The following is a 24,800-nucleotide window of genomic DNA, read 5'->3' on the forward strand; positions in this document are numbered from 1 at the left end:
GGGTGGGAGGTCGAAAGAAGAACCTCTGAGGACCCCAGCGGGACCTCGCATTCCCAAGTGCCTGGCTGCTGGAGTTGGAGACCTTGCAGAGCCGCCTTCGGTTCAAACCCCCTCCCCACCCCCAGGAGACGCAGGGAGGAGTCAGAATCGTTGAAAACCAATAATTTATCAAAACGCTGCGTGTATGTGGGGGGAGGGTGTCGCGACAGACAGGGCAGCGGTGGGCGGGCGCACAGGGAGGGGACGGTGCCCGGAGGGTGGGGGCGGCAGCTTGCCACTGGCTGGCCATGCGAGCAGGGAGGCTAGACATTCTTGCCGCGCAGGCGCAGTTCATGGCGCCGCAGGTGGTTGTACAGCGACTGCACATAGGTGAAGACACACTTGGGGTCAGGCTTCTTGCCCATGATCATCATGTCCTCCACCTCCACCAGGGGCACACAGTCCACTAGCATCCTGCAGGGAGGGAGTACGGGGGTGGATGTCAGCACCGGCCCCGCCTCTCGTGGCGCCCCTCTACCCCAAGGTCTTGTTTATTGCCGCATTGCCTGCTGGTCTTTAATAAACTCCAGGCAGGGAAAAGCCTTCTAGGAAGGCAGGAAGCCCCTGGCTTCATCTACCCAAGCCTAGAGGTATCCCTCGGGGCGGGGGAGCAGAGCTAGGCAGGTGGAGGCGGAGATGGCAGAAGAGAGCCCCATCCCAGTCAGGCAGGTCCTGGGTCTGTTTCCTCCAACTCTGGGGAGGAGCTGGCTCCAAACCCTGCCCGTGCTCTCCCTGGAGACCGCCTTCTGCTCACCCTCACTGGCACACTTCAGTTGGTAGAAGCCTCTCAGCTGGGCCTTTGCACCCAAATGGGCTTCATCACTGGCCAATCTTTCTCTATGGACATTTCTCACTCTAGTTAGCCTGTGGTCCCCTGATGATTGTCTGCTAGCTCCCTGACCCGGTACTTCCTGTTGAGAGGCCCAGACCCCTGTTCTTTGACAGGGGGTAGGGATAACCCTGCTGCTGGAGATGGAGGCCAGGGAATGTGTGGGCAGCAGAGGGGTTCTCTAACCCTTATCATCTGCCTTGGGTAGAGCAGGGGAGGCAGATGAGGATCCCAGCCAATACCAATGGACCATCTACACCATGCTCAGGGGTGGGACCACCCTTCTGGCCATCCTTCAGAATGCTAGTTGCCCTTCACAGATAAGGAAACTGAGTGACAGAGCAGAGGAGCGACTTGTTTCAAGCCCCACGGTTTAGTAAGTGCAGGTTAGGCCGCATGGGACCCAGGCCCCCAGTTCTGGGTGTTGGCAAAGCCTTTTCCCCACTCTGGAGTGAGTGGGTTGTGCCTATTAAGCAACTGACAGCCCCCAGAGCTCTGAAGCTGGAGTCTGCTCTCTGGCTCCCTTTCCCCTGTCCCTCAACCCCCAGAGCAAGACCTCTTCTGTCTTGATCCCTGTTTGCTCTCTCCTATCTGCCACACCTGGCACATAGCATTCAATGTTGCAGAATGAGTTTCCTATGGCAGGGAAGGCATAATGGCAAGAATTCCTCCTTATTCTCAAGACACCTGAGAACCCAAGACCACCTCCCATCTTGTGCCCTTATGGACAAACTCAGAACTGTGGTAGGGCTGGGCCTACTCCCAACTCACCTGGACTCCTTCAAAGAAGAAACCTGGGAGGCAGAACACCTCTGTTTTAGTCCAGACTCTATCCCTAACCAGTTGTGGGTGCTAGATAAGGCCCTTTTCTGTGACTCAGTTTCCCCCTCTTTAGAACAGGACAGTTATTCCCTATCTCATTTGAGACCTTACAAGAATTTAGGATGAGTGAGAGGGTTCTCGGTCTGCTGCTGATGTGCTACGTGCCCCTGGGGTCATCCCTATCCCATACTGGGCTTGTTTCCCGAGCTATACCATGATGCAGAGGCAGCCTCTCTCTGAAGCTTCTTCCAGCTGTGGCTATCATCCCAGGGATCCTGACCTCCCTCTCCAACCTGGTGCTCCCTCCCGCCCCTACTCCCTTCCCTGGAGACCTTATAAAGCCATTGTTTACACTGGGGCTCACGGCTCAGGGCTCAGGGCTCAGGCTGCCCCAGTGACAGGCCAAACACCAGGCAACTTGAGCAACAGCACGGCTGAGTCACACTTTCCAACTGGATCAGGGCTGGGCTGGGCCCCTCTCCCTCCAAGCTGGCTTGTTGGGCAGCAGCTCCTAAGTCCATATATGATCTGGAGATAGCACCAAGCCCATCCTCCCCTCATCTGCGCTCCTTCTCTGAGTGTGTGTGTGCACGTGTGGACTGCCCCCCATAATGGCTATAGGCCCCGAGGGGCATCTGAGTGTGCCCCTACCTGTCACTGACTCACATTCCTTCAGCCAATCCCCTTGCTCCTTCTGGGCCTCTATTTTCAATCCTCTCTACAAAATGGGCGGGAACGCAGTGATGGGGCAAGGAAAACAGCCACTAAGTGGGGAGTCTCAGTTTCTGGCCCCACCTCTGAACTAACCATCTTCCCTCTCCCTCCCACCCCCAGGACAGTCTTAGCCCCTCTCTCTCTCTGAGCTCCTTGTCTGTAATGGGGTAGTTAGTTCAGGATCTGAATTCTCTACTTTGGTACTGAGGTGAGGTGACCAGAAAGGAAATGCCACAGCTGGCTTAGGATCCAGAACCCCCAGCCAGAAACATCTTCCTGTTGAACTGGTCCTGCCCCTGAGCTCCCCACTTTGGAGTATGGCACCACCAACTCTCCAGTGCCCACATAGGAGCCTGGCAGACTTCTTGACCTTCCCTCTCCCTCTCCAAACCAGATCTATTGGGAAGCCTGTCTCTCTCGCTCTTAAGCTATTCCAGCCATCTAGTCCATCCCATCTCTCGTCCAAGCCTCATCCAAGGAAGGTCCTAGAATACTACATCCATCCCTCCTCTGTTTGGAAACCTTTTATGACTCCTGTTGTCCTCAGGAGGAAGGTCAAATTTTTTTTTTTTTTTTTTTTTTGAGACAGAGTCTCGCCGTGTTACCCAGGCTGGAGTACAGTGGCACGATTTCGGCTCATTGCAACCTCTGCCTTCTGGGTTCAAGTGATTCTCCTGCCTCAGCTTCCTGATTAGCTGGGATTACAGGCGTGTGCCACTACGCCTGGCTAATTTTTGTATTTTTACTAGAGATGGGGTTTCATCATGTTGGCCAGGCTGCTCTCGAACTCCTGACCTTGTGATCTGCCCGCCTCGGCCTCCCAAAGTGCTGGGATTACAGGCATGAGCCACCGTGCTCGGCCTGAAGGTCAAACTTCTAACTGTGGCCCCCTCCTCCTCCCTCATATCCAGACTCAAGTTTCTTCCCTTCCTGGTGTGCTGCGCTCTTCAGCTCTCTTGCCCTGCTAAGCCTAGGCTGATCCCTCTGCCTGGAACTCCCTCTCCCTCCTTTAGCCTGAACTTGTTCAGATCCCAGCTTAGTTTGCACTTTTTTCAGAGGGAGGGCCCAGACCTGGGTCAGGCACCTCCCCTGGGCTTCCCCCATCACAGTGCTGCTCACCTGGGTCATCACTGCCCATTCAGAATGGTCTCGCCTTGGGCCCTGAACTGCCAGAAGACAGGGCTATGTCTGGCTCCTCTGGCTTGACTAAATGCCCCCCTTACTTCTCCCACCCGCCTCCCTGGACCCTCTCTGTGCCTTGCTGAGCAGATTCTGGTGAAATGGGGCAGATGGGAGAGGCGGCGTTTCTCACCGTGGGGCCCCGAGCAGGGGTTAGGACTTTTTGGTTTTTACCAGCCCCTTCTGGACCAGACAGCGGTAGAACTCCTGGATGTACGTGTACACGCACTTCCAGTCAGGCTCTCGAAGCCGCACCATGTCCTCTGTATCCAGGAGCTGCGGGCAGTCCGCATGGGTCCTGGGGAGGGTAGGGGGCCGGGAAGGGGTGGGGGACGGGGGCAGGAGGCCAGGGCCCCAGGTGGGGAAGAGAGGGAAGAGGCAGAGAAGAGAGAGGGGAGGAAACAGAGACACACACATACACACACACACAGAGACATGAGTTCAATTACGATTCCAGTGCTGCAGTCTGCCAGCCCCCCGCATGCCGCCTCCCCACTGTGGACGTGCCGCTCACTACCCATCACTAATGGTGTGCAATGCAAACAGGGGTGGGGGCCAAACCAGTCACAGGTGCAGAGAACTCTAGGGGCAAGCGGGAACGCGGGGTGGGGTAAACGGCGTTGGCACCAAGGTTGGAGAGGAGGGCTGTGCCCCGGGGAGAGGGGGTGAGGGAGGCGTGAGAGGAGGTGGGGGGAGGAGGAGGAGGAGAAGGAGGAAGAGGAAGAAATTTGAGAGAAACCAGAAAGAAAAGGGGAGAGAAGGGAAGACAGATGGAGAAGGGTGCTGAGGGTGAGGTGAGCAGATGGGGCAACGATTCCAAAGTGGAGGGCTTGCTGAGGTCCTATATAAGCCTCTGGCAGCACTATATAGGCTGGGCGGGCACGGTGCCCGGGCCAGGAGCCTCCTTTTGGAATCTCCAGCCGGGATCCCGTGGGAGCAGGAAGCTCTGGTGATAGTGGGAGGAGAGCAGGACAGAGAAAGGGAGAGAGAGGGAGAAGGGGGCAGAGGGAGGATCGAGGGGATATGGACAGGGCCACCTGGTGGGCCTTGGCCCGGGCTGGTAGGCCGGCCTGTGGCTCCTTCGTTCCGGCGGGCACCTGGCACGCTCAGCAGCGGGTGGGCGGGGATGGAGAAGGACGGGGACTCTCTGGGGAAGGGGGTCTCAGCCGCTGACTGACCAAGTGGCCGGCCCGCTCCAGGGGTTCTCAGGGCAACTGGGCCTGGTCCCGATGTCCAGCCCCAGATGTGCAGCAACATTAGCAGGGCCAGGGCCCACACTTACTCCGCAGATGAGAAGGCCACCTCGAAGTTCTGGCGTCGGTTCTGAGGGCTAAGCTGCCCATAGTCGAAGGCCTCAGGGAAGAAGTTGTGCACCAGGGCACAGAAGGCCATCCCATCACTCCAGCTGGAGGAGAAGTTCTGGATGTCGACATGCTATAAGCCGTAAGAGGACGGGTCAGGACCCTGGGGGCAACTCCCCGCTGCTGTCTACCCCTCAGCATTCTGGTATTCCAGACCTAGGGCACTGGGCACAGAGAGGCCCTGTAGCTTGCACAATGAGTGAATAGTTGGAACACGAGCCTCCTCCAAGTGAGTCTGTCAACTCCCATATTTGCGATTTCAAGGGACAGAGCTACTGAGAGGCCCAGCGCCACGCAGCTAAGGCCATGGTCATGCCTCATCACTCCTTCCCTGGTTTAGAGAAATTGACTCAGGGCTTCCTACAGAGCAACAAGGAGGGGACTCCAAGAGTGGGATCCGGCCTTGAACCCTGCCCACCACCCAAGAGGCCCTGTTACTTCATCACTGATGCTGGAATCTAGGGCTTGTCTTGTGTCCTCTTTGAGCCTCAGTTTCCTCACCCCAAGAGCCTTTCCATGTTCCTTGTGAGGCCACACAGTGGCGGGAAGTGTACTGGGGAATAAAAGGAGCTCTCCTAAGAGGGGGCTGCTAAGCTGGGGTCTGGGGAGGCCTCCAGGCCCCCTGGCCTCCCAGGGCTCACCTCGTAGCCGCGAGTCTTGGCTCGGCACCAGTCCAGCAGCATCTGCTTGATGCTGTTGGCGTTGGGGACCCCGAAGCTGGTGGATCGCTGCACGGCTGCGCGGGGTCCGCCAGGGCTGCTGTAGGGGCGGTGTCAGGACCAGGTCACACGACTATAAGGGGCGTGCCTCAGTGGGCCCACCCAGTGGATCCCAGGCCCCGCCTTCCGTGACCTTCGGGCCTTTGCAACACAGATCTAGCCGCGCGTTCTTCCCGCCTCTGCCGGGCCAACTATGAAGCCCCGCCCCCCACTGCCCAGCCCACTTCTGCAGCTCACCTGGCCGCGCCCTCCTTCTCCAACTTCTCAATCATGGCCTTGCGCGCCTGGGAGGCTGAGGTCTTGGGCAGACTCTGCGCCTTCATCAGCTCTTTCTTCTTCTCGGCCTGGCGTTTCTCGAGCGCTGCCAGGCTGCCGGCCCGTGGGCTAGTCTGGTCCTCGCGGTCGAAGATGCTAGGGGTTGGGGAGACGCATGTTAGGCAGGGAGAGGAGGGCTGCTCCCCAGCCTGGGCCACCACTCGCGAGGAGGAGGGGGTGTCTTGTGGCACACTAGTATCTCCACTGCCACAAACGCCTGCCAGGGAGGGAGGCGTCCTCATCACACCCATTTTAGAGTTCACTGAGGCTCAAATGACAGCAAGGTTTTCAATGGGTTTCCGCCTCCCCCTCCCCCACCCATGAGCAGTTCTCTGAGAAGGCTCATTGTACCCTCAAGTTACAGGTGAGTTCAGCTTCTGGGCACTATCCGCTAATAAAAATGACGACTAACATAATAATAATTCATCTCTGTTGATCCTTTCCTGTGTGCCATTTTAAACTTCACAAGAGCAGGGAGGGGCCTTACCAATTCCACTAAAGGTGAGGAAACTGAGACCCCCGGCAGTAACTTGCCTATGGTTTCAGAGGACGTGATGGCCAGAACCAGAACTTGAACAAAGTCTCTCTGACTCAGAGTCCCTGGACCCCTTTGATTTCCATCCTGGATTCTGATCCTGTTCCTGCTTTCTGCCAGCCCCAACAGCCTCTGTTACATGCGGGTGCCCTCCTTCCTCATGGGGCTAAGGTATAAAGGTGCTCTGTGACCTGGGACATGGTTTGCAGATACTGGCAAGTGGCAGTGCCACCAGGCAGCTCAGTGTGGTAGGTAGGCCTCTCTAAGGCTTCAATGCTATTGTGGCCACTCAGAGATGTGAACCCCTAAGCAACTCACTGGCCTCCCTGAACATCCACCTCTCCTGTGGTGTGGTTGAGAATAAAATGAGATCCCAAAACGAGCAGGATCCTTAACTCTCACTTTGTCCCTCCCTGGCTACAGACCTGTTACCTCCAAGCATCCCAGTCTACCCCTCTAATTTATTTATTTGTTTGTTTGTCTATTTATTTATTTTTGAGACTGAGTCTCGCTCTGTTGCCCAGTCTGGAGTGCAGTGGAGTGGTCTCAGCTCACTGCAACCTCCGCCTCCCGGATTCAAGTGATTCTTGTGCCTCAGCCTCCCCAGTAGTTGGGATTACAGGTGCCTGCCACCACGCCTGGCTAATTTTTGTATTTTTAGTAGAGATGGGGTTTCACCATGTTGGCCAGGCTGGTCTCGAACTCCTGACCTCAAGTGATCCACCTGCCTCGGCCTCCCAAAGTGCTGGGATTATAGGCAAGAGCCACTGTGCCCGGCCGACCCCTTTGTAAAATGGGTTTGCAGTTAGGTCCCCTGTGGCACTGACTCCTCTATGGTCAGGGATTGGGTGCTGGTGCTCACCTGCCCATCTTCTTGGATGAGGAGGAAGAGGAGAAGGTCTTGGTTTGCATCATGGTGCTGCCACTGCCATCTGCAGAAAAGGGGAAGGGGCACCGGGTGAGGGCTGGGGCTGGACATCAGGAGATGGGATGAGAGGCTGTATGGAGGGATGGTGATAGCCGCAGGCAGAGAAAAGAAAGGGACGGCACAGTTGAAGACACGGAGAGAGAGCTCAAGGAAGAGCCGGAGGAGGTAGGCGGACAGGCAGGCAGGCACAGGGCGACGCCAGGTGGTCTTACTCTCCGAGCGCCTCATGAAACTTGACTCCACTGTGGTGGTGCGGGCCGTCCGTGTGCCATCATCTGCAGGGGCAGGGGATGAGAAGGATGTGAAAGGCATAGGGAGCCGGGGGAGGATGTGTTCCCACCCTGAGCCCTGGGCCCCATTTGGCCCCTTACTGGAGTGGACGAGCCGCTCAGTCTTGGTAACAGTGCTGACAGCAGAGCCATCAGCTGCCCGCTGGCTGTGCCTCGTGGTGGTCTCAGTGGCCGTGTTGCCGCGGCCCTCCCCTGGCCGGCCCCGTGCCTCCTGCAGCCGCCGTTCCCGCTCCTTGTCCCGCTGGTCTGGGCAGGGGATGCCCCGTGCATGCACAAAAGGGCCACCAACGCCCACACAGCACAGATGCACAGGTGCATGGGGCACACAAGATGGGGTGGAGGGTGGCTTGTTAGAAACATGAATGACACAGGTAACAAGGCCTCTCTAGGAACAGCTGGGGCGAGGGGACAGCCATAACTTGACAGGGAATTGAGTGTGGGAAGGGGCTGATGGACTCAGGCAGAAACTAGAGAATACGGAATAGCTAAATTCAAAGGGGTATGGATCCAAGAAGGGAGTTTCTATAGAAATGCGTAGCTAAGTCAGGAGAGGTATCTAGATCTAGTGAGGGGGTAGCTGAGTCTAAGAAAGGAGAAGCTGAATGAGGAAGTAGCTGAGTGGGCCATCAGTGGGTCTTTGGTTGGAGAAGAGCAGCTGGAGAGGCAGGAATATTTAGATCCAGGAAGGGAGCAATTGATGGGAGCTGAGAAGCAATCTGATCCAGGGGAAGAGTAGTTGGGAGAGAAGCTAGTGAAGGGGGTTAACTGGGCTTAAAACAGAAGTAGGTGGGTAGAGATAGAGACTGGGGTGGCCATCAGTGGGCCCTGGCAGAAGCAGCTAGATTCAGAGAAAGAGTAATTGCGAGTATTTGAGAGGAGAAGCAATTGAACCCAGAATCTAAGGGAATGAACAGATGTGTCCAGGGAAGAACTATCTGGGGGAGGAAGTAGCTGTGTCCAGGAAAAGGGAAGCTGGATGGGGCAGAGGCTAAGATGGCCATCAATGGACTTCAGGGAGAGAGGAGCAGCAGGGAGAAGGAATATCTGGATTCAGGGAAGGAGTCGTTGACAGTACTTTGAGAGGCAACTGGATCCAAGGAGAGAGTAGCTGCGGGAGGGAGTGTCTGGGTCTAGGAAGGAGAAGAGAAGCTGGTTGGGAAGAATAACTGGGGTCGCCAGCAGGAGAGAAGGAGCTAGGGAAGGGAACAGCTGGATCCAGCGGGGAATAGCCAAGGGAACTGCTGGATCTAGAGAAGGAGAAGCTGGGTAGGGCAGTTATTAAGCTGGGGTATCCACAAATGGACCCCAGAGTATGAGGGGAGCAGCTGGGGAATGGGGCAGCTGGATCTAGGGTAGGGCAACTGGCTCTCTACCTCTCTTCCTTTGTCGGAGCTCACGAAGTGCAGCCCGGATGAGCTTCCGCTCTTCAAAGTCCGTGCTCTGATCCAGCTGCATATAGAGCCCGTCATTGGCTACCTGGTGCCTGCTGGCCTCTGCCAACCCCCAGCCCACCAGATCTGGCCATACCATTTTGTCCAAGACTCCTTCGTCCTCAATAGTCATCAGCTCCTCAGCGCTCAGAGGGCTCCGCCCCTCTGGTGCTTTGTTCACTCGGGTCTGCTCGGCCCCATTGGCTGCTTCCACTGCTGCAGAGGGAGGCTCTGCTGGCTCTGGTTCCATCTGCAGGGTGGGGAGAGGGCATGGACTTTAAGCAGGGGCAGGGGCATCCATGCCCCCAATGGATAGGAGAGCAGATCCTAGGGTTGCTGGCATGCCTTGGAAATAACCGCTAGCCTGCCAGCCTGCTTGCCCAAAGATGGCCATGTCAGTGTCAGTCAGGGAAGAGACACTGACAGCCTTGTTGTAGGGCTTCCCATGTACCCAGAATTGTATTAATACAATGGATAGTAATAATAATGATGATTTCCAGTCCATAGTAACGTTGTATAAGCACTAGGGATTTTACTGTCCCTATTTAACAGAAGGGAAGGCTGGGCGCAGTGACTCATGCCTGTAATCTCAACAGTTTGGGAGGTCGAGGAGGGAGGGACCACTTGTTGCCAGCAGTTTGAGATCAACCTGGGTAACATAGCGAGACCACATCTCTACAAAAACAAAAATAAAAAATTAGCTACGCATGGTGGTGTGCACCTATAGTCCCAGCTACTCAGAAAGCTGAGGTAGGAGGATCACTTGAGCCCAGGAGTTAGAGGCTGCAGAGAGCTATGATCACGTAGCTGCACTCCAGCCTGGGCAACAGAGTAAGACCTTGTCGCAAACAAAACAAGACCAGAAAAAACAAAACAAAACACACACACACACACACACACACACACACACACACAGAAGGGAAAACTGAGGCTCAGGGCAGCTAACTGACTTGCCCACAGTCTCTCTCTAAGTGTGACACAGCCTGGGATCTGAGCTGAAGGTAGCCTAACTCCTGAACCTCAGTTCATTTTGCTGCTTTGTTCCCAGCCCCCTCCCAGGCAGGCTCTGCTCTGTGCTGCCAGTTCCCGAGGCCTGGGTCCTCCTGGGCCAGTGCCCAGGCAGCACATGTTGCCCCCCATCTGCCTGCCACCTTGCCAAGGGGGTTGGCCCGGGGCCCGTAGGCTCCTGACCAGGTGTCTGACTGGGGCTGCCCTGAGCCAAGACCTCTATGAAGCTCTCCTCTGTACCACCTCCCCATGCCTCACCCCTGCTGGAAACCATCCTCTAAGGAGTCTCCAGCCCTGTAGCCCTCCCAGGGCATCTCCCTAGCCCCTTGAAGACAAGGCCCCAGGCCAACTATTATGGCCCTTCCTCTCCTGGCAGGGCCTCTCTGTCTGCTATAAGGGTAAGGAGAGCTGAGGTGGCAGCTGTTTCAGGGAGGCTTGGTCTAGCCAGGGTGCAGGGCGGCAGGGAGCTGGGGGCTGGGGCCTGGGTCATGCCAGGGGCTGCCACGGCAGCTGCCATGCGTGCCTCAGGGCTGGAGCCTGGCACCCTCTTGCCCTAGTCTTAGAGCACTAGTGCCCCAGTCCCCTGTCAAGATAGGTAAACTGAGGCTCAGAGAAGGTGGTGACATATCTAAAGTCACAGCGGAGGCAGAGCCTGGCTCAAACCCTCCCCCTCCCACCAACCCAGAGGGACTTACAAGACTAGTGCTGCGGGTGGTGCAGGTGGAGGAGCGGCGGCGGGTGCTGAAGGCAGGTGGGTGGGCCACAGGGGTCCCAGCATCCTCGGCAGCCTGGAAGAGGGCCTCGGGGTCGGCGGCAGCCAGGAGCAGCTCGCTGGGCTCCAGCTCAGGCTCGAGGCTGGACACAAGTGGGACCCCTAGCCGTAGGCTCAGCACCTCCACCTGCCTGCTCAGTGCATCCAGCCGCCGGCTCAGTGCTGCTCTCTCTGCCCGCAGTTCTTCAGCTGCCCGGGCCACCGGCTCCACGGTGGCTACAGCTACCTCGGCTGCCTGGGTCACTGCCGCCCGGCCTGCCTCAGCCACCGCCCGCAGCTCCTCCAGTGCCCGGCCCAACTGCTCCTCAAGGGCTGAGGCCAGTTCAGGCCCAGGCCCTGGTACCCCCGGCATGGTGCTGGTGGGGACGCTATGGGGGGTAATGGTGGGGCAGTGGCAGGGGCTGCTGCTTCTGGCTGACAGTGTCTGAGTCTTTGCAGCTGGTCCGAGGGCAAAGGCAAGGGCAGCGCGGGCCTGCCCCGCCCCTGCCTCCCAGCCCGCCACCAGCCAGCTGGAGCTGCAGCCCAAATAGAAACCTATTCTGGGCTCCTCCGTGGAAGGGGCAGTGGGGGAGGGGGGCATGCCCAAGCAGGCAGATCGCCAGGCCTGGCTCTAGCCCTGCAGAAATCACAGGCCTGCAGCACAGTAAGACTGCCTGGGTTCTGAAGATCACTGAGATCAGGGCCCCATGCCTCACAGGTGGGGAAACTGAGGCAGGGAACAGGTAATGGACCTGAGCCACCATGTACATTAGCTGTGAGAATCAGTCTGCTGGATTCCAGAGCCTGCACTCCTTTACCCTTTACCCTAACTCCAGCTGTTTTAGACAGCTGGAACAGATGGGGGAATGGAGGCACAGGGAGGCAGGACTTTGAGTGATCTGCTACAAAAAGTGTCTTGGTCTGACATAAAAGCCCTCTGGCCTGCCTATGGTGCTCACATCTAACCACAGGCTTTGAGCAAGCACGTTATAGCACATCACCTGTCCTCTTTGGTTCCAGATGAGTAAACTGAGGCAAGTTGGTAGTGTCAGACCCAGGTCTCACTGGAGCACCTCCCATCCACCTCAAGGGCCTCAGCTGGTCCCCCCACTCCACCCTACACAATCCCTTGTCAGAAGGCAGCTGGATCCTGCTTTTTTGGAAAGGAAGGGTGCTTTATTTCCCTCACTCTCTCCCTGTCTCCCATGAGAAGGCCCAAAGCTGGCCCTAGCCATCTCACCTCAGCCAAAGTCCTGTTCAGTCCCTGGTTCAGCACAGAGGACATTACCTGGGCAGCCGGGTGGCCCGCTTGGGGATCCCTTCCCCGACTGAGCTCCCACCTAGTGGATCCTGGGCTTGGGAATTAATAATGGAAGCGTGCTGCGTATTCAGTTCCCAAGGCACCTGCTAGGCTGCTGCCTCACCTGATTGGCGCCCCCCTGCCTGTCTGTCCCAGCTTCTGCCCAACCCCCACAGGGGGGTTGACGCAGATGTTAATCACTAATCTCCAATCTCCTAATGGGCCAGGCTGATCTTGGATGAGCAGATGAGCTGCTCTATACCTCAGGGCTGACGTCCAGTGTGGGTGGGCGCAGGGGCACTGGGGCTGCCACAGGAAGAGGGGAGCAAGCCCTCACCACCCTCTGAGCCTCAGTTTCCCCATCTATTCACCAGGAATGAACCAACCAATTTCGGACTAAGGATCAGAGATCAGCATCCAAGAAGTTTAACGCCAGTACAGAGTAAGCTTCCGACACACTTAGGGGCTGATACACTAGGGTCTGGCCTTAGCTCTGCCACCAACTGGCTGTGGTCTGTGAGCAGCCACCTTCCCTCTCTGGGCCTCGGTTTCTCTGTGTGTTCAGTAGGGGAGGAGCAGAGGAACCCTACTAACCCCACACCCTGAAGCAGTGTATGTGAGGCTGACGGATGGTGAGACTGGTGGGGTGAGGAGGGGCTCACCTTGACGCTGCAGCCTCCTCGGCTACTGGGGGGGGCATGGCTGAAGCTGGTGACATGAGTGACACTGCCCAGCCGAGCCAGGGTCCCAGGGCTGTTGACACGAGTGATGGTGCTCTTGCCCCCACTACTGGTGCTGAGTAGGGTCGGGGGCGCCCGCAGCCCCAGTGTCAGTTCTGAGTGGGGAGAAAGGCAGCTGTCAGGAGGATTAGGTGGAGTGAGGGCAGTGCCAGACAAGGTTGATAGTGCCCTCGCTCCCAGCACACCCTTTGGAGACACCCTGAGCTCTGGCCGCAGCACCTGTCCTGTATGCAGAAGTGCGGTTGCAGGCACTCATCCCCATTGGGGAGGCAGTTGGGGGGCCTACCTGCCCTCTGGTTGCCTGTGGGCAGCAGCACCCGGCCTGTGGAGGCCTGGCCACGGCCGTCCTTGATCTCGATGGTGAATGTAGTCTTCATACTGCCCCCTGGCTCGGCAGTGCTGACGGCCACGGGCAATGGGGCACCAGGCTCCTCTGAACGTGCCACAGGCCCCCCTGCTCCGTTTTCAAGGGGCCTGGGAGCCAAGCCCCGCCCCCTGGGGCCCTCCTCCTGGGAGCAGCTTCGAAGCTGGGCCAGGGGCTGGGCTACTCCTTGTTGCTCCTTGCTGAACCGGGAGGAGGTATCACTGCGGCCCCGAGAGGAGGAGCCGCTGGAGGAGGCAGGGGTGGTACTGGTGAGGGAGGGGCCCACGAGCCTTGCGGGGGTCAGGGGACTTAGGGCAGCCCGGGGTGTGCCATCCTGGAGCCTAGCAGCCATAGGAGAATCCGATATGAACTTGTGGACACGGTCCCGCACAGAGCCAGCCCGCTGGAACGAGGAAGGTCTGCTGGCAAGGGGGGTGGACTCTAGAAGGTACAGGAGGGCTGTCAGCGACTGGGTGGGACAGGGTCTGCCCAGGTCCTAGGCAGTGTGAGAATAAGTAGTACCTCGGTTCTGGGCTGGCTGGTGGGGGCTGAGCACCGACAGGGAGCGTTGGCAGGGTCGGGGTCCAGCCACGTCTGGCAGGTTGGGGAGGGGGTGATGGCCATGTGGGGAAAGAGAAAAGACAGGGGATAGTGGCGGTCCAACTCTCATAATCCTCTCCTCTACACCTCCCTAGCCTCCCACCTTTCCTATACTCAACCCCCACTCCACCTCTCCATCCCCTCCTGGATCTCCCACACTCCGGCATCCCCACTCGGCGGCGTCTCTCCTACAGGCACCTCTTCCCCTCCCACACTGACCCTAGGATGACTTGGGACACTCCTGGGGGCCGGGCGAGGCTTAGGCTGGAGGAAGGATGCCCAGATCCTTCCTGCAGATGGGGAGGGGGGACAGCCCCCCTGGCCAGTGCTGCCCACAGCTCCAGCTGGGAGATGGGTGGACTCCCTTATTGGGGAGAAGAATGTGCCTGAGGCCTGTTGCCTTTCAAGGCTGCAGGGGAGGCCTCTAACCATGGGGGTGGAGGGGGAGGTGGGCCTAGCTGGGGGCGGGGACACTTCAGGGGTGGGGTGCAGTATCAGGGACTGCCTCGACCTGAGGAAGTTGGAGCTGCCTGGCATAAGAGCCCATTCTCTAGGCAGGGAAAGGGAGGCTGGGGGAGGAGAAGGCAGATGCCTGTGACTACCCCTGCTGGGACCCTCACCTGCTCTCTTGGTGTCAGAAGGGCCTCTGGTAGGGCTCTGGGCAGCAGGGGTCTCTTTGGGGCCAGACAGAAGCTGCAAGGGAGAAGAACACAGCATGAGCAAGGCCTGACTCCCAGACCTGCTCACTTGCCTGGCATCCCTGCCCCTCACCCAGACTCACCTTGTTGACCACCTGGCCCTCAGTGCTGGTGAGCGTTGGAGACTCCTGAGGCTCAGGGCTGGTGGTCTTGGGTGGGCTGGGGGGTGGCTCTGGGGCGCCTGGAACCTCGGCTGCAAGGCACTGGGCCTCGGCAGGCTCCAATGGAGGCTCAGGAGAGGCAGCGGTGGGTGAACTGCTGGGTGAGGCAGGTGAGCTGGATGTGCTCCCAGGTGGGGCTCGCAGCAGGAGTGTCACTGTGGTCACATCCTGGCTGGTGCCTTCAGGGGTGGGAGTTGGCTTTGAGACCTCTGTCTGCTGTTCCTGTTCCTCTCGCTCTGGCACCTGTAAGGGACCCATAGGATATAACCAAGGCTCCCTAGGCCTCGAGTGCCAACCCCACCACTGAGGGCCAGGCTGGCAAGTGCCCAGGGCAGGGCATGCAAAGCAGAGTGGTGGGGCATGGCTTCCTGTAGGCACACCTGCGCAAGCACTGGCAATGATATGCTAAGAGCAGTCTCTGATCCCCATTTCCCAATCTCTTGGCACTACCTAGCCAAAGGGGTTCAGAGAGAACCCGGTCCTGATGTCAGAGGGTGGGTATGGCAGGAGACCTATTGGGGACGAGAGCCTTAATAGATCCCTGGAGTGGAGGTTCCTGACCCCTGGCCTCAGCCTGGTTCATCTGGAGTGGGAGTGGGGTCCTGCCAGGACTGTGGACCCAGTGGCCTCTGCTGGCCACTTAGGGAACCTGCATGGCCCGACCTCTCACCCACACTCTGGAGAACAGAGAGTGAACTGTGAGACAGCTGGGGTCTGACATGCAGGCCCCATAAGCCAAGGTAAAGATGTGGGCTGTGTTGAGGGTGAGGGGCAGCCCTGGGATGGGTTGAAGCAGGGGAGGTGCCAGGGCCAGATTTGCATTTCTGGGAGATCCCTCTGGCCGCTGAATAGAGGCTGGAAGGCAGGGGTGGGCCCCTTACAGTCAAATACCAGCCTAGCAAAGACACACAGGTGCTCTATGCTACTGGCATCCATGGGCACAGGACACTGGGCCACCCTCCCACCCTCCTTACCTCACACTGTTCCAGCCTGTGTGCCACTCGCCCCTTGCTGTCCTCTCTTAAGCCACTGTTGGGACGCGCGCTGCACAACCTCCCAGCCAAGGTGGCAGCTGGAAGGGAAGGAGCAAGTGTTAGGTGAGTAGTGGGGAGGTGCTGTGGACAGCAGACAGCAGGGCAGGGGTGGGGCCGGGACAGGCCACATACCCTCAATCTCCTGAGCCCGTACGCGGCGGATGGCAGCTCGGATCAGCTTGCGCTCCTCATACTCACCAGCGCTTCGCAACTGTGGGTGACAGGCAGGCTGCGGGTGTTGGGCTGTGGAATCCAGGTCTTCACCTGCCCTGCCCCCATCCCCTGCCCCAGCCTGGGCCTCACCAGTGCAGTCAATTCCTCTACATCGTTCATGGACTCCAGCTGCCCTGCCAGCCGTGCCAGGGCAGCCCGCTGCTCAGCTTCCCGCTGCTGAGAGCTGCAGAGACATCATGACTGTAACCACCACTGCCATGGCCAGGTTGTGGAGGATGTGGGCTAAGGGTAGGAGTCAGAACAGAGTACCCAGAACCTTGGCAGAAGGGCATGTGGCTGTGCACACCCTCTGACTGCACACTGATACACATATGCCCATGGACATGGGCACTAATACCACGCACTCAGACGTGCCGTCTACACCAGCACGGCCGCGACGCCACAATCAGTACATGCCCCATGCCCACAAACATCCCTGTTTTTCCAGAAGCGTGTGTGGACGTACTGCCATTGGCACATGCAGTCCACAGATACACTTGTGCTCACGCCTGCCTGCACACATGAGTTGAGCTGGGGCGCACACTCACCCTCTCACCCGCATGTTCCACCCCCCGCTACTCACTGCAGCCAGTTCTCCTTGTTGTCCTGCCGCTCGGCACGGAAACGCTTGGATGCCAGGGCCTCCTCCTCGCGCTCCAGCTCCTGCCGCTGCAGTTCCCGGATGGCTGAGCGGATGCGCCGCCGCTCTGCCAGATCTGCTGTGACCTCCAGCTGCAGCGGGGGCGAGGGGCAAGTCATTTTGGCTGCCAGGGGCGGAGGGCTGGCACTAGCTGCCCACGGGCTCTGCCTGGGGCACAATATGTGGCCTGTGTCCACTCCCTCTGTCCCAAGCTCTTCACGTGCCTGCCTGCCCACACAGGGTCTCGGGGGTAGACCCAGCCCACTGTTTCAGGACTCTTGGGGAGCCCACTTTGCATTGTGGTTCACAGAGCACACGACTGAGTGGACAGTCAGAAACTGCCCACCTGTGCCAAATGCCAAGCCAGGCACTCCTTTCTACAACTCGATTCCTGCCCCTCAGAGCCCAGATCCCCAAAAGCCAGGGAGCTACTGCAGGAGGAGGAGGAGGAAGGCCACCCTATGAGCCACTAACAGGGTCCCTAAAGGGAAAGGTGAGAGCTGAAGTCTACCCTCTGAGCAAGGGAGGCTCCCATGGTCTAGTGACCAAACACCACAGCCCACCTGGGGGTTGACTGCTTCATCCACAGATGGGGAAAGTGAGGGCAGGTGCTCAGGAGTCCTGCCTGGCTGAGGGCTATTGTCCCCACTGCACTGGCCTGGCCCTAGCCACCATCGAAGGAGCCAGGGCGCAGAGTGGAAGGACCAATTCCCCAGACATATAAGGTAGCTGGCACTAGGGGCCACCCCAGGGCCTTAGAGAGGGCATCCCTGGGTGACAGGTGCTCCTACCAGGTTCTCAGCCCCTCAGTTCCCAGGAAATTGGGGGTGACTGGTCTAACCAGGTTCAGGAAAGAACACCTTCTCTGGAGTGAGTCAGCCAATCCTGTTGCCTCCCCCACACCTCCACCATGTAGAGCCACCCCCTACAGATCCTCAGTCCTCAAGAGGACTGGCCCAGGGTTCCCCTGGAAGATAGTGGCAGAGATAAGCCTCCAGTGTGGGTCTGATAACCAGATGGGAGCCAGTAAAGACAGGGTGATTTCCTCTGTCCCCACCCCCCAAATCATTCAGGGGTAGGGCCAAAGAACCCTCTATCATCTCCCTTTTTAGCACCCTCCCATCATTCCTTTCTGCTTAGTGGGAAGGCCAGGTGGCAAGGGTGGGGATGGAATGGAGATAGTTTTCAGCAGGGAGTGTGGGCTGGCCCAACTCAGCCATGAGCCAGCTTGTCCTAGTCTGAAGAGAGCAGGGAGAGTCTTGGGGGAAGAGCCCTCCAGGGTCCACGTTCCTGAGGAATTATGAGAAGGCCCCCCGAAACTCAGGCCAGAGCCCCCAGTTGGTTCCAGCTTGGGTGGGTGATTAGGAGCATAAACCTTAAACTCTCTGCGTCTTGGTTTTCTCATTTGCCAGTGGGTGGGGTTGGGAACAGTGACTTGGGTTCTCCTGTACATAGCTGGAGTTGCAATAAGCATCACCCCCATACTTGGTTCTAGCCAGTCAGGGGAAGGGAGAGAGACGAGAGGGCAAAAAGGAAGGGCAGCATATCCCGAGGCATCAGTAACATTTATGGAGAGCCTGTGAGTTGAACCCTGTGCTGAGCCCCCTACTTGTCCTAAACCCACAAAAACCCTAGATACTGTGTTATTCCCATTTGACAGATGAGGAGATTGAGGTCCAGGGAGATGTGATTTGCTCATGGTCAAACGACCTGAGCCAGGATTTGAACCCAGGTCTCTCTGACTCCAGGGCCTGCACTAGACTGAGGATAGCTCTGCTATTGGGGTCTGTTTGTCATGGTGGGGACCTCAGGGATCCTGGCACTGTGTTGGAGACCCCTCTAGCCTGGACTAGAGATGCTCTGAGGCCTAAGGAGACCTTATAGCAGAGGCAGGGGGAATGAGGCTCACTCCCCAGCCCCCGGTCCTGGCTGTGTCTCAGGCCTAGAGCCTCCTGTGGTACATTTGGAGACTGGGGGCTGGAGGGGACAGAGAGTCCAGCCCCTTCTGTACAGAGGGTAAAGAGGCCCAGAGGGGCAAGGGCTAGCCTTTTGTCTCCTAGGTCCCCATTCTCAGTGCTCTGCGCTCTGAGATGGGGTCCTTGTCCCTGACAAAAGTCTGATGTAGGAACTTGGCCACCTCTACAACACAACCCCTGGAGCTTCAGTGTCCCCATCTGGAAAATGGGAGCCTCCCTCTGATCCCCCATAGTGGGTGGGCAAGGCTGGGGACTGACAACCTCATTCCACTGGTCACCCTCTGGCACGACCCTTACCTTTGGGCCTGGAGGCAAAGGTTGGACCACAGTGTCTCCTCTGTTCCACCCTCCCAGGCCCCACCGCTGTGTAAGGAGGGAGCTGTGGGAGGGAGGGAAGGAAGTACAAAGCGCCATTGTCTACTGAGGGGGAAGGGGAAGGAGATGGGGCGGTTTCCGAAACTGCCCAGTGAAATTCTCCCGGGAGGAAAGAGGGTGCTTCCTCCCCCTGGGGGGCCGGCTCTCCGTGTGCTCTCTGCCCTCGCTGCTGGGAAGCCTGGCAGGCTCTGAGGTCTCGCTGGGCCTCAGTCTCCCCAACAGCACAACGGAGGGGACTCTCCAGGGTTTCTCCCAATCCCAGCTCCCCCACTTGCCCATGGGGGTCCCGCCGGCGGTGGAGCGAGGCCTCGCCAGGGGGCGCTGAAAGCCCGCAGGCTCTGCGACCGCATTCCCTCGCAGGGTGCCGCCCTCGCCTGGCCCACCCCGCCTCGCGCTAGGCGCCGAAGGGGGAGCCAGATATGAAAACCCCCGCTACCTCCTGCTTCGGTGTCCCGACCTAAAGGGAAGAAACCAAGGTCCCCAGGATACCCAGCTGAGTGACGGAGGTCGAACTGGAACTCGGGACCGAGGGGAGGGCGTCCCGGCTGGTGTGGAGGGGCACGCGGCGTGCAAGTCCCCAGGCGCCCCCATTCCGCCCATTCCCCGCCCAATCCTCAAGAATGTGCGGGAGCCGGGGCCGGAAGCGACTGCCCGCATCCCCAGATCGGCCAGACGCCGGGCGCAGGGCGGGCGGAGCGGGCCCAGCTTTTCCTTATAAGGCCCGGCCCCGCGGGGAGGAGCCCGGTTCAGAACGCCCCCGTTCTTGCCACGAGGCCAGCGGGGGCCGGGCCGGCGCGCGGGGCGCGGTAATGGCGGGCGCCGGGTGCTGGAGGAGCCGCTCCCGGGGTCGGAAAGACTTCCAGCGGCACCAAGCCTGAGACCGGGGCAGGTTCTCATCTGTTCTTTCCCAGAAATTGGGGCGTGAGTGGACTGACTTCAACCACTGCTCCAGCTTCTTCTCCGAAACTTTTCTCAGCGCCGCCTGAGCCTCGCATGAGAGACGGAGGTGGCGGCTGAAGAACTCTGAGCCTGACTGTGGACACCTTGAGATGAGGATGCGCGGGAACCTGGCCTAGCAGTCCCTCTTTTTGGGCTGCGCAGACTCTGTCACTCCCACTGGGACTTGGACTTCCTGAGGGGAGGTCGAGCTGACTAGTGGGCACCTTTGGAAACCCAACCCCATCCCCTCCAGGCTGCACACATCCTGCGGTGATAGTGGAGAGGCAGACACCCAGAGAGTCTAATGCACTGGTCTGAGAACATACAGGCAGGAGTGCCTTGGGGAGGTTATGGCAGCAGCTGGGCACTGCCCAGTGGCTGGGCTACGCTAGCTGGTTCCAGCCTCTGCCTGCAGGGGAAGGCATGAGACGGGGGTGGGTCACTTGTCTTCTAGGTAAGGTAAATCTTTAATTTACCCCCATGGACAAGGTTCAGGGACTGGGGAGATGGAGCTCCTCTGGCCCCTCCTCCAGGTCAGGCTGCCTGGTCTTGGGGGTTGGGGGAGGAGCCCTGCCCCACCGGGTTGCCCTACAGCCTCTCTGTGCATGGGGATAGACAGGGCTCTCAGGAAGAGGAACAAGAAAGGGGATGGAGTGGGCTCATCTTTCTTCTACCTGAGATCTGGGTCCATGCCTCATTCTGTACCCATGCCAACTCTAGGACCTAGAGCTTGTGTGCACACACATCTCCTTCCCTCCCTCCATTTTACAGGTAGAGGAACTGAGACTCAGGAGTAGAAAAATGAGATGAGAAGCCACAGAATCCATAAGGGCCCACAAAGCCTGTTTCTCTCTTATGGCCTCGTCCAGCCTTGACTTTCCCAGGACTCTGGTCCCCCGTGGCCCACTATGGGGTTGGGATTTTGGCACAGCTCCTTCTTAGATGGGTGTCCTTGAGCAGGTGATTTCAACTCTCTTGAGTTGCAATGCCCAGGCTTTCAGAGCTGCTGTAATTATTCTGTGACATGGTATATATACCCAGTACCCAGCCTGCCCCCTGCCAGGCCTTGGCATTGTTAATCATTGCTGCTACCAATATCACTGGGCCAGCTTCCAGGGGTGGGCACTGCCCCAGCTATTGCTCTGGAGAGGCATATCCAGCCTCACCACACCTGTGGCTGCACATGGGCGAGTCCACAGCAGTTACTGTTTAAACAGGTGGTGGCCATGGAGGGCTGGGAGGGACTAGGCTTCAGCACCTGGCATGGACAGGCACATGCCACAAGGGCCTCTGCATCAGCCACATGGAACTGGCCCACCTCTGTTCCCGTGTCCCCCTCCTCCTGACCTTTCCCCCATCACTTCTTCCTGTTAGCTGAGAAGTATCCTGGATTGACCCTGCCTCTCTGGCTTGGCTTTCCTGTCCCCACAGTGGGTGATGGGGCCACTTACCAGCTTCCGAAGGGCTCCCTCATCCAGCCCAGCTAAGGCCTCGTCTGCCATCTCACTGGCCCCTAGCTCCGTTGGTTCCTTTCTGGTGAGATCCCCAGTGCCTGTGGCACCTGTCACCAGCTCAGAGGATTCTGCAGGGGACAGACATGAATCAGGCATGCTGGGGCTTCTAGAAACCACAGACCCTTAGGCTCTGTTCCTTACTTTCCCTCTCTAACCTAGGAGCGTCCATTACTGTCCCATCCTGTAATGTGGCTCCTGGCTGGAAGTTGCCCTCTGCCCTAGGGTGGTTTGCTGGAAGACTCAGCAAACCCAGGGTAGGGGGTCTTTGGTTCCAGCCCTGCCAGCTTGGCCACCAGTCTGCTGTGTGGCCTGGGATGGACTCTCATCCTGTCTAAACCTCAAACAGGCAGGGCAGGGACCTGGATTGAGAAGCCAGAGCCGGGCAAGGCCCACCCAAGCTGTGCTCACCACCAGGGGGTGCACTCCAGTCTCCAGTTTCCTGCCCCACCCACCCATCCCCAGGGCCTACCCAGCCCCCACCCACTCTCCAGGCTCAGCCTCTGGCTGTGGGCTGAACCCATAGTTCTCACTGCCAACACCACTGTCATTCCCCCAGGTATAGGAAGGTACACTTTGTCTTCCAATTCTTGGAGCCAGCTCTGCTGTCCAGACCTCCTGAAGCCAGGTGTCCAGGCACCCAGCACCTCCTGCCAGTTCACACAGAATTCAATTCCCCACCTGGAAGGGCTTTCGGCACAGGGAAACTGAGAGGATTGAAGAGGGCCAAGGATTTGTCACTAAGCAAGGAGGAAGCCAAAGACTTAGAGGGCAGAGAAGGATGTAATCAAAATCTTCGTCATCTCCGGCTTCCGAAGCTCCCTTCCAAAGTGCCCTTAAGGGCCTGGAACACTCTCAGTGACAGAGGCAAGAGCCCCATTTCGCCCCAGTGCTGCCTATCAAAATGGACTCCTAAATCCTGGCCCAGCCTCCCAGCCTATATCTCTCCTTCCTCCTGTAGCCCCAACTAATGTCTGGACTTTGAGGGGCCCTGGTCTGGCACACTGGATGCTTAGTTAATGTATGGTGACTGACTAATGTATGGCCCCAGGACTGCCCCCTCGTCTCCTGTTGATTCATCTTTCAATCATCCCTTCCCTCTCTTCAGAACAGTCACTTGGGAAGTCACCCCATCCAGTGCACGGGTAGGGGGTGAGGGTTACAGCTCCACACAGTTGGGGTATGTGGGTCCCTGCCTGTTTAAGTCACTGCTTGCTCCTCCTCCCATCCTGGTAGGCTCAGAGGTGTCAACCTCCCAATCTCTGCCTGTTAGGATTCTTGCCTCTTACCTAGTTACTCTGTCTGCGTTAAACCTTTTCAAGACTGTACAGTGGTCACCAGCCTTAGGTTCTGCGGACATTCTGATTCCCCCCATGTCTTTTCTTCTAAGGGGCAGGTGTCCCCCTAATGCCTAATTTAGACACCCACGGGACTATAAGAAGATCCCTGCCGTTGCCCTTCTCCAATCCCATGGCTCCCTGTCACACAGTCTGGGGTCGCCGGACATTGTGAGGGGCCTCAGGGTTCTGTGGCAGCTTCCCCAGGGTTTCTGCCGCCACAGACTAGCGCCCCTGTGGGGCGTGGGGTCCCTTAGGAATCCGCGGGCGTCTTCCCCCAACAGTCTCAGAACTTTATCTCATGGCTTAGAGCTCTCGTATGGGTGGGGGCTCCTAGGTCTGGACGTTCCAGAACTCCTGGCTAGACATCCGGGTTCCACCCCCGAACACGTTGGGGCAGCATCAGGATCCCCCCCGCGGTCCGCACACCCACCTCTCAGTCCAGCCCACCCGTCCGGCGCAGGCTCGGCTTAGCTCTTTCGGGACCAGACAGATGGATTAGACACGCGCAGGCAGGAGGCGCCGCGACCCGGTGTCCCAGTCCCGCTCAGCAACCGTCCCCTGGATTCTGTGGAGAGCTGCCCGTCCAGCCGCGCCAGCCTCCCGGCTGGCCCCGCCCCGCCCCGACGCGCCAGCCAATTCTCGATCGGGTACCTCCCACTCTCGTGCGCCATTGGGAAAATTCAATTTGACGGCCACGCCCCTCGCAGGCCAGGGAGGTTGGAGATTGTAGTCTTGGGGTCGTCTGCCTCGGTGGCTTTAGCGAGTCGGGTGGGCATCGGCAGGGGGACGCAGGCTCTGCGCCAAGTCGGGGAGGGCGCCCCGAGCCGAGGTAAGTTTCCTGGGGTCGTAGGAGTCTCAGAGCCTTCAGGGCAGCCCCTCTCCGCCCTCCTCTTTGTTCCTGAGACCACGTCCCCTCCCTCGACTCCACCCCTTTCTCGCGTCAGTGTTTAAGCTTGGCCGCCGTCCCTAGGCTGCTTTCGGGACACCTGGTTTGAGCCACCTTAGAGCAGGGACTGAGTGACTGGCAGCACCTTGACCCTTTGGAGTTGGAGTGCCGGTTGGAGTGCCAGGGACCATCTCAGGTGGAGCAGGATCAATCACACAGCACACCTCCCCCAGCCCACACACCTTTGAACAGACATTGCCTTCTTGTAGTGTTCTTCTACCTTCCAAGCCCTGAGAGTCTGCCTTTAGGAGCGCTGGAGTCCTAAATAGGGAATATGGAGTCCAGGCTGTCATTCAGCAAATATGGGAAATTGAGGCCCAGAGAAAGCTGATATGTCCAAGACCAAACAAAGAATCAGCCAGGGGACCCAGGAGGTCAGACCCACAAGGGAAAGCTATTCCATCTTCAGTGCCACAGGCCCTAAAACCGCCCTCAGATCTCCATGGAGACCAAAGTGGGTGGAGTTAGGAGGATGGGGTCTGGAGTCCTGTCAAATAAAAACAGTAACAAATCATTTATTTTGTACTTGCCATGTACCAGGCATAAAATGCCCATAACAAGAACATGAGACCATGACTACTGTCCCATTTTACAGATGAGGACAACAGCTGATAAGTAGTAAAGCTGTGATTCATACGCAGCACCTTCTGAGTCCAGACTCTGCTTTTAACCAGTATAATGTGGGATTCTGGGGAGGTAGTTTCAGCCTGTTGCCCCAGAAGAGCCCTGGTTCAGGTCCTCTGTGACACCCCCGGCCCCCATCTAAGGAAAGGCCCAGTCTCCACATTGAGAGTCTTTTCCATGTGTCATTTCATTTCATCCCCACACCCCTGAGAAATGGTCCCATTTTACACATCAGAAAACCAAGGCACCAGCCGGGTGCGGTGGCTCACGCCTGTAATCCCAGCACTTTGGGATGCCAAGGCAGGTGGATCACCCAAGTCCAGCCTGGCCAACATGGCAAAACTCCGTCTCTACTAAAAATACAAAAATTAGCTGGGCAGGTGGTGTGCAACTGTAATCCCAGCTACTTGGGAGGCTGA

The 24,800-nt window shown here is 58.2% G+C and overlaps 1 protein-coding gene across 11 annotated transcripts; it reads right to left on the minus strand.

Moving 5' to 3' along the window:
- Positions 1 to 147: 147 nt before the first annotated feature.
- On the minus strand, positions 148 to 23,398 carry SMTN (smoothelin). Of its 11 annotated transcripts, none has more exons than XM_003905441.5 (21): positions 23,242 to 23,397; positions 21,412 to 21,542; positions 16,614 to 16,762; positions 16,121 to 16,214; positions 15,950 to 16,028; positions 15,758 to 15,855; positions 14,706 to 15,026; positions 14,545 to 14,617; positions 13,847 to 13,918; positions 13,247 to 13,765; positions 12,883 to 13,055; positions 9,259 to 9,411; positions 9,105 to 9,180; positions 7,813 to 7,977; positions 7,654 to 7,716; positions 7,376 to 7,445; positions 5,901 to 6,074; positions 5,586 to 5,703; positions 4,866 to 5,017; positions 3,717 to 3,881; positions 148 to 453 (listed from the first exon to the last, which is right to left on the minus strand). In XM_003905441.5, exons 2-20 carry the CDS (start codon positions 21,460 to 21,462, stop codon positions 3,737 to 3,739), a joined length of 2,745 nt encoding a protein of 914 aa, XP_003905490.1. In that variant the 5' UTR covers positions 21,463 to 21,542; positions 23,242 to 23,397; the 3' UTR covers positions 148 to 453; positions 3,717 to 3,736. The 11 variants fall into 11 exon arrangements, with proteins under 11 accessions (XP_003905490.1, XP_009215380.1, XP_003905491.1 ...); XM_009217116.4 differs by lacking the exons at positions 3,717 to 3,881; positions 23,242 to 23,397 and adding exons at positions 10,865 to 10,957; positions 21,720 to 22,740 and having other exon boundaries at positions 21,412 to 21,543; XM_003905442.5 differs by lacking the exon at positions 3,717 to 3,881 and having other exon boundaries at positions 23,242 to 23,398.
- Between the last annotated feature and the right edge of the window lie 1,402 nt (positions 23,399 to 24,800).

Source organism: Papio anubis, chromosome 16, assembly GCF_008728515.1.
Source record: "Papio anubis isolate 15944 chromosome 16, Panubis1.0, whole genome shotgun sequence".
Classification (NCBI taxonomy): domain Eukaryota; kingdom Metazoa; phylum Chordata; class Mammalia; order Primates; family Cercopithecidae; genus Papio; species Papio anubis.

Bases quoted from the DNA above. Each gene is read 5' to 3' on its own strand.
- SMTN (XM_009217116.4), bottom strand. From the start codon at position 21,800: ATGAGAGTCCATCCCAGGCCACACAGCAGACTGGTGGCCAAGCTGGCA. The intron at 15,856-15,949 runs GTATGTGGCCTG...CTTCCCTTCCAG, and splicing joins ACGGGCTCAGGAGATTGAGG to CTGCCACCTTGGCTGGGAGG. The intron at 13,919-14,544 runs GTGAGGGTCCCA...CCAACCTGCCAG, and splicing joins TTCTGACACCAAGAGAGCAG to ACGTGGCTGGACCCCGACCC.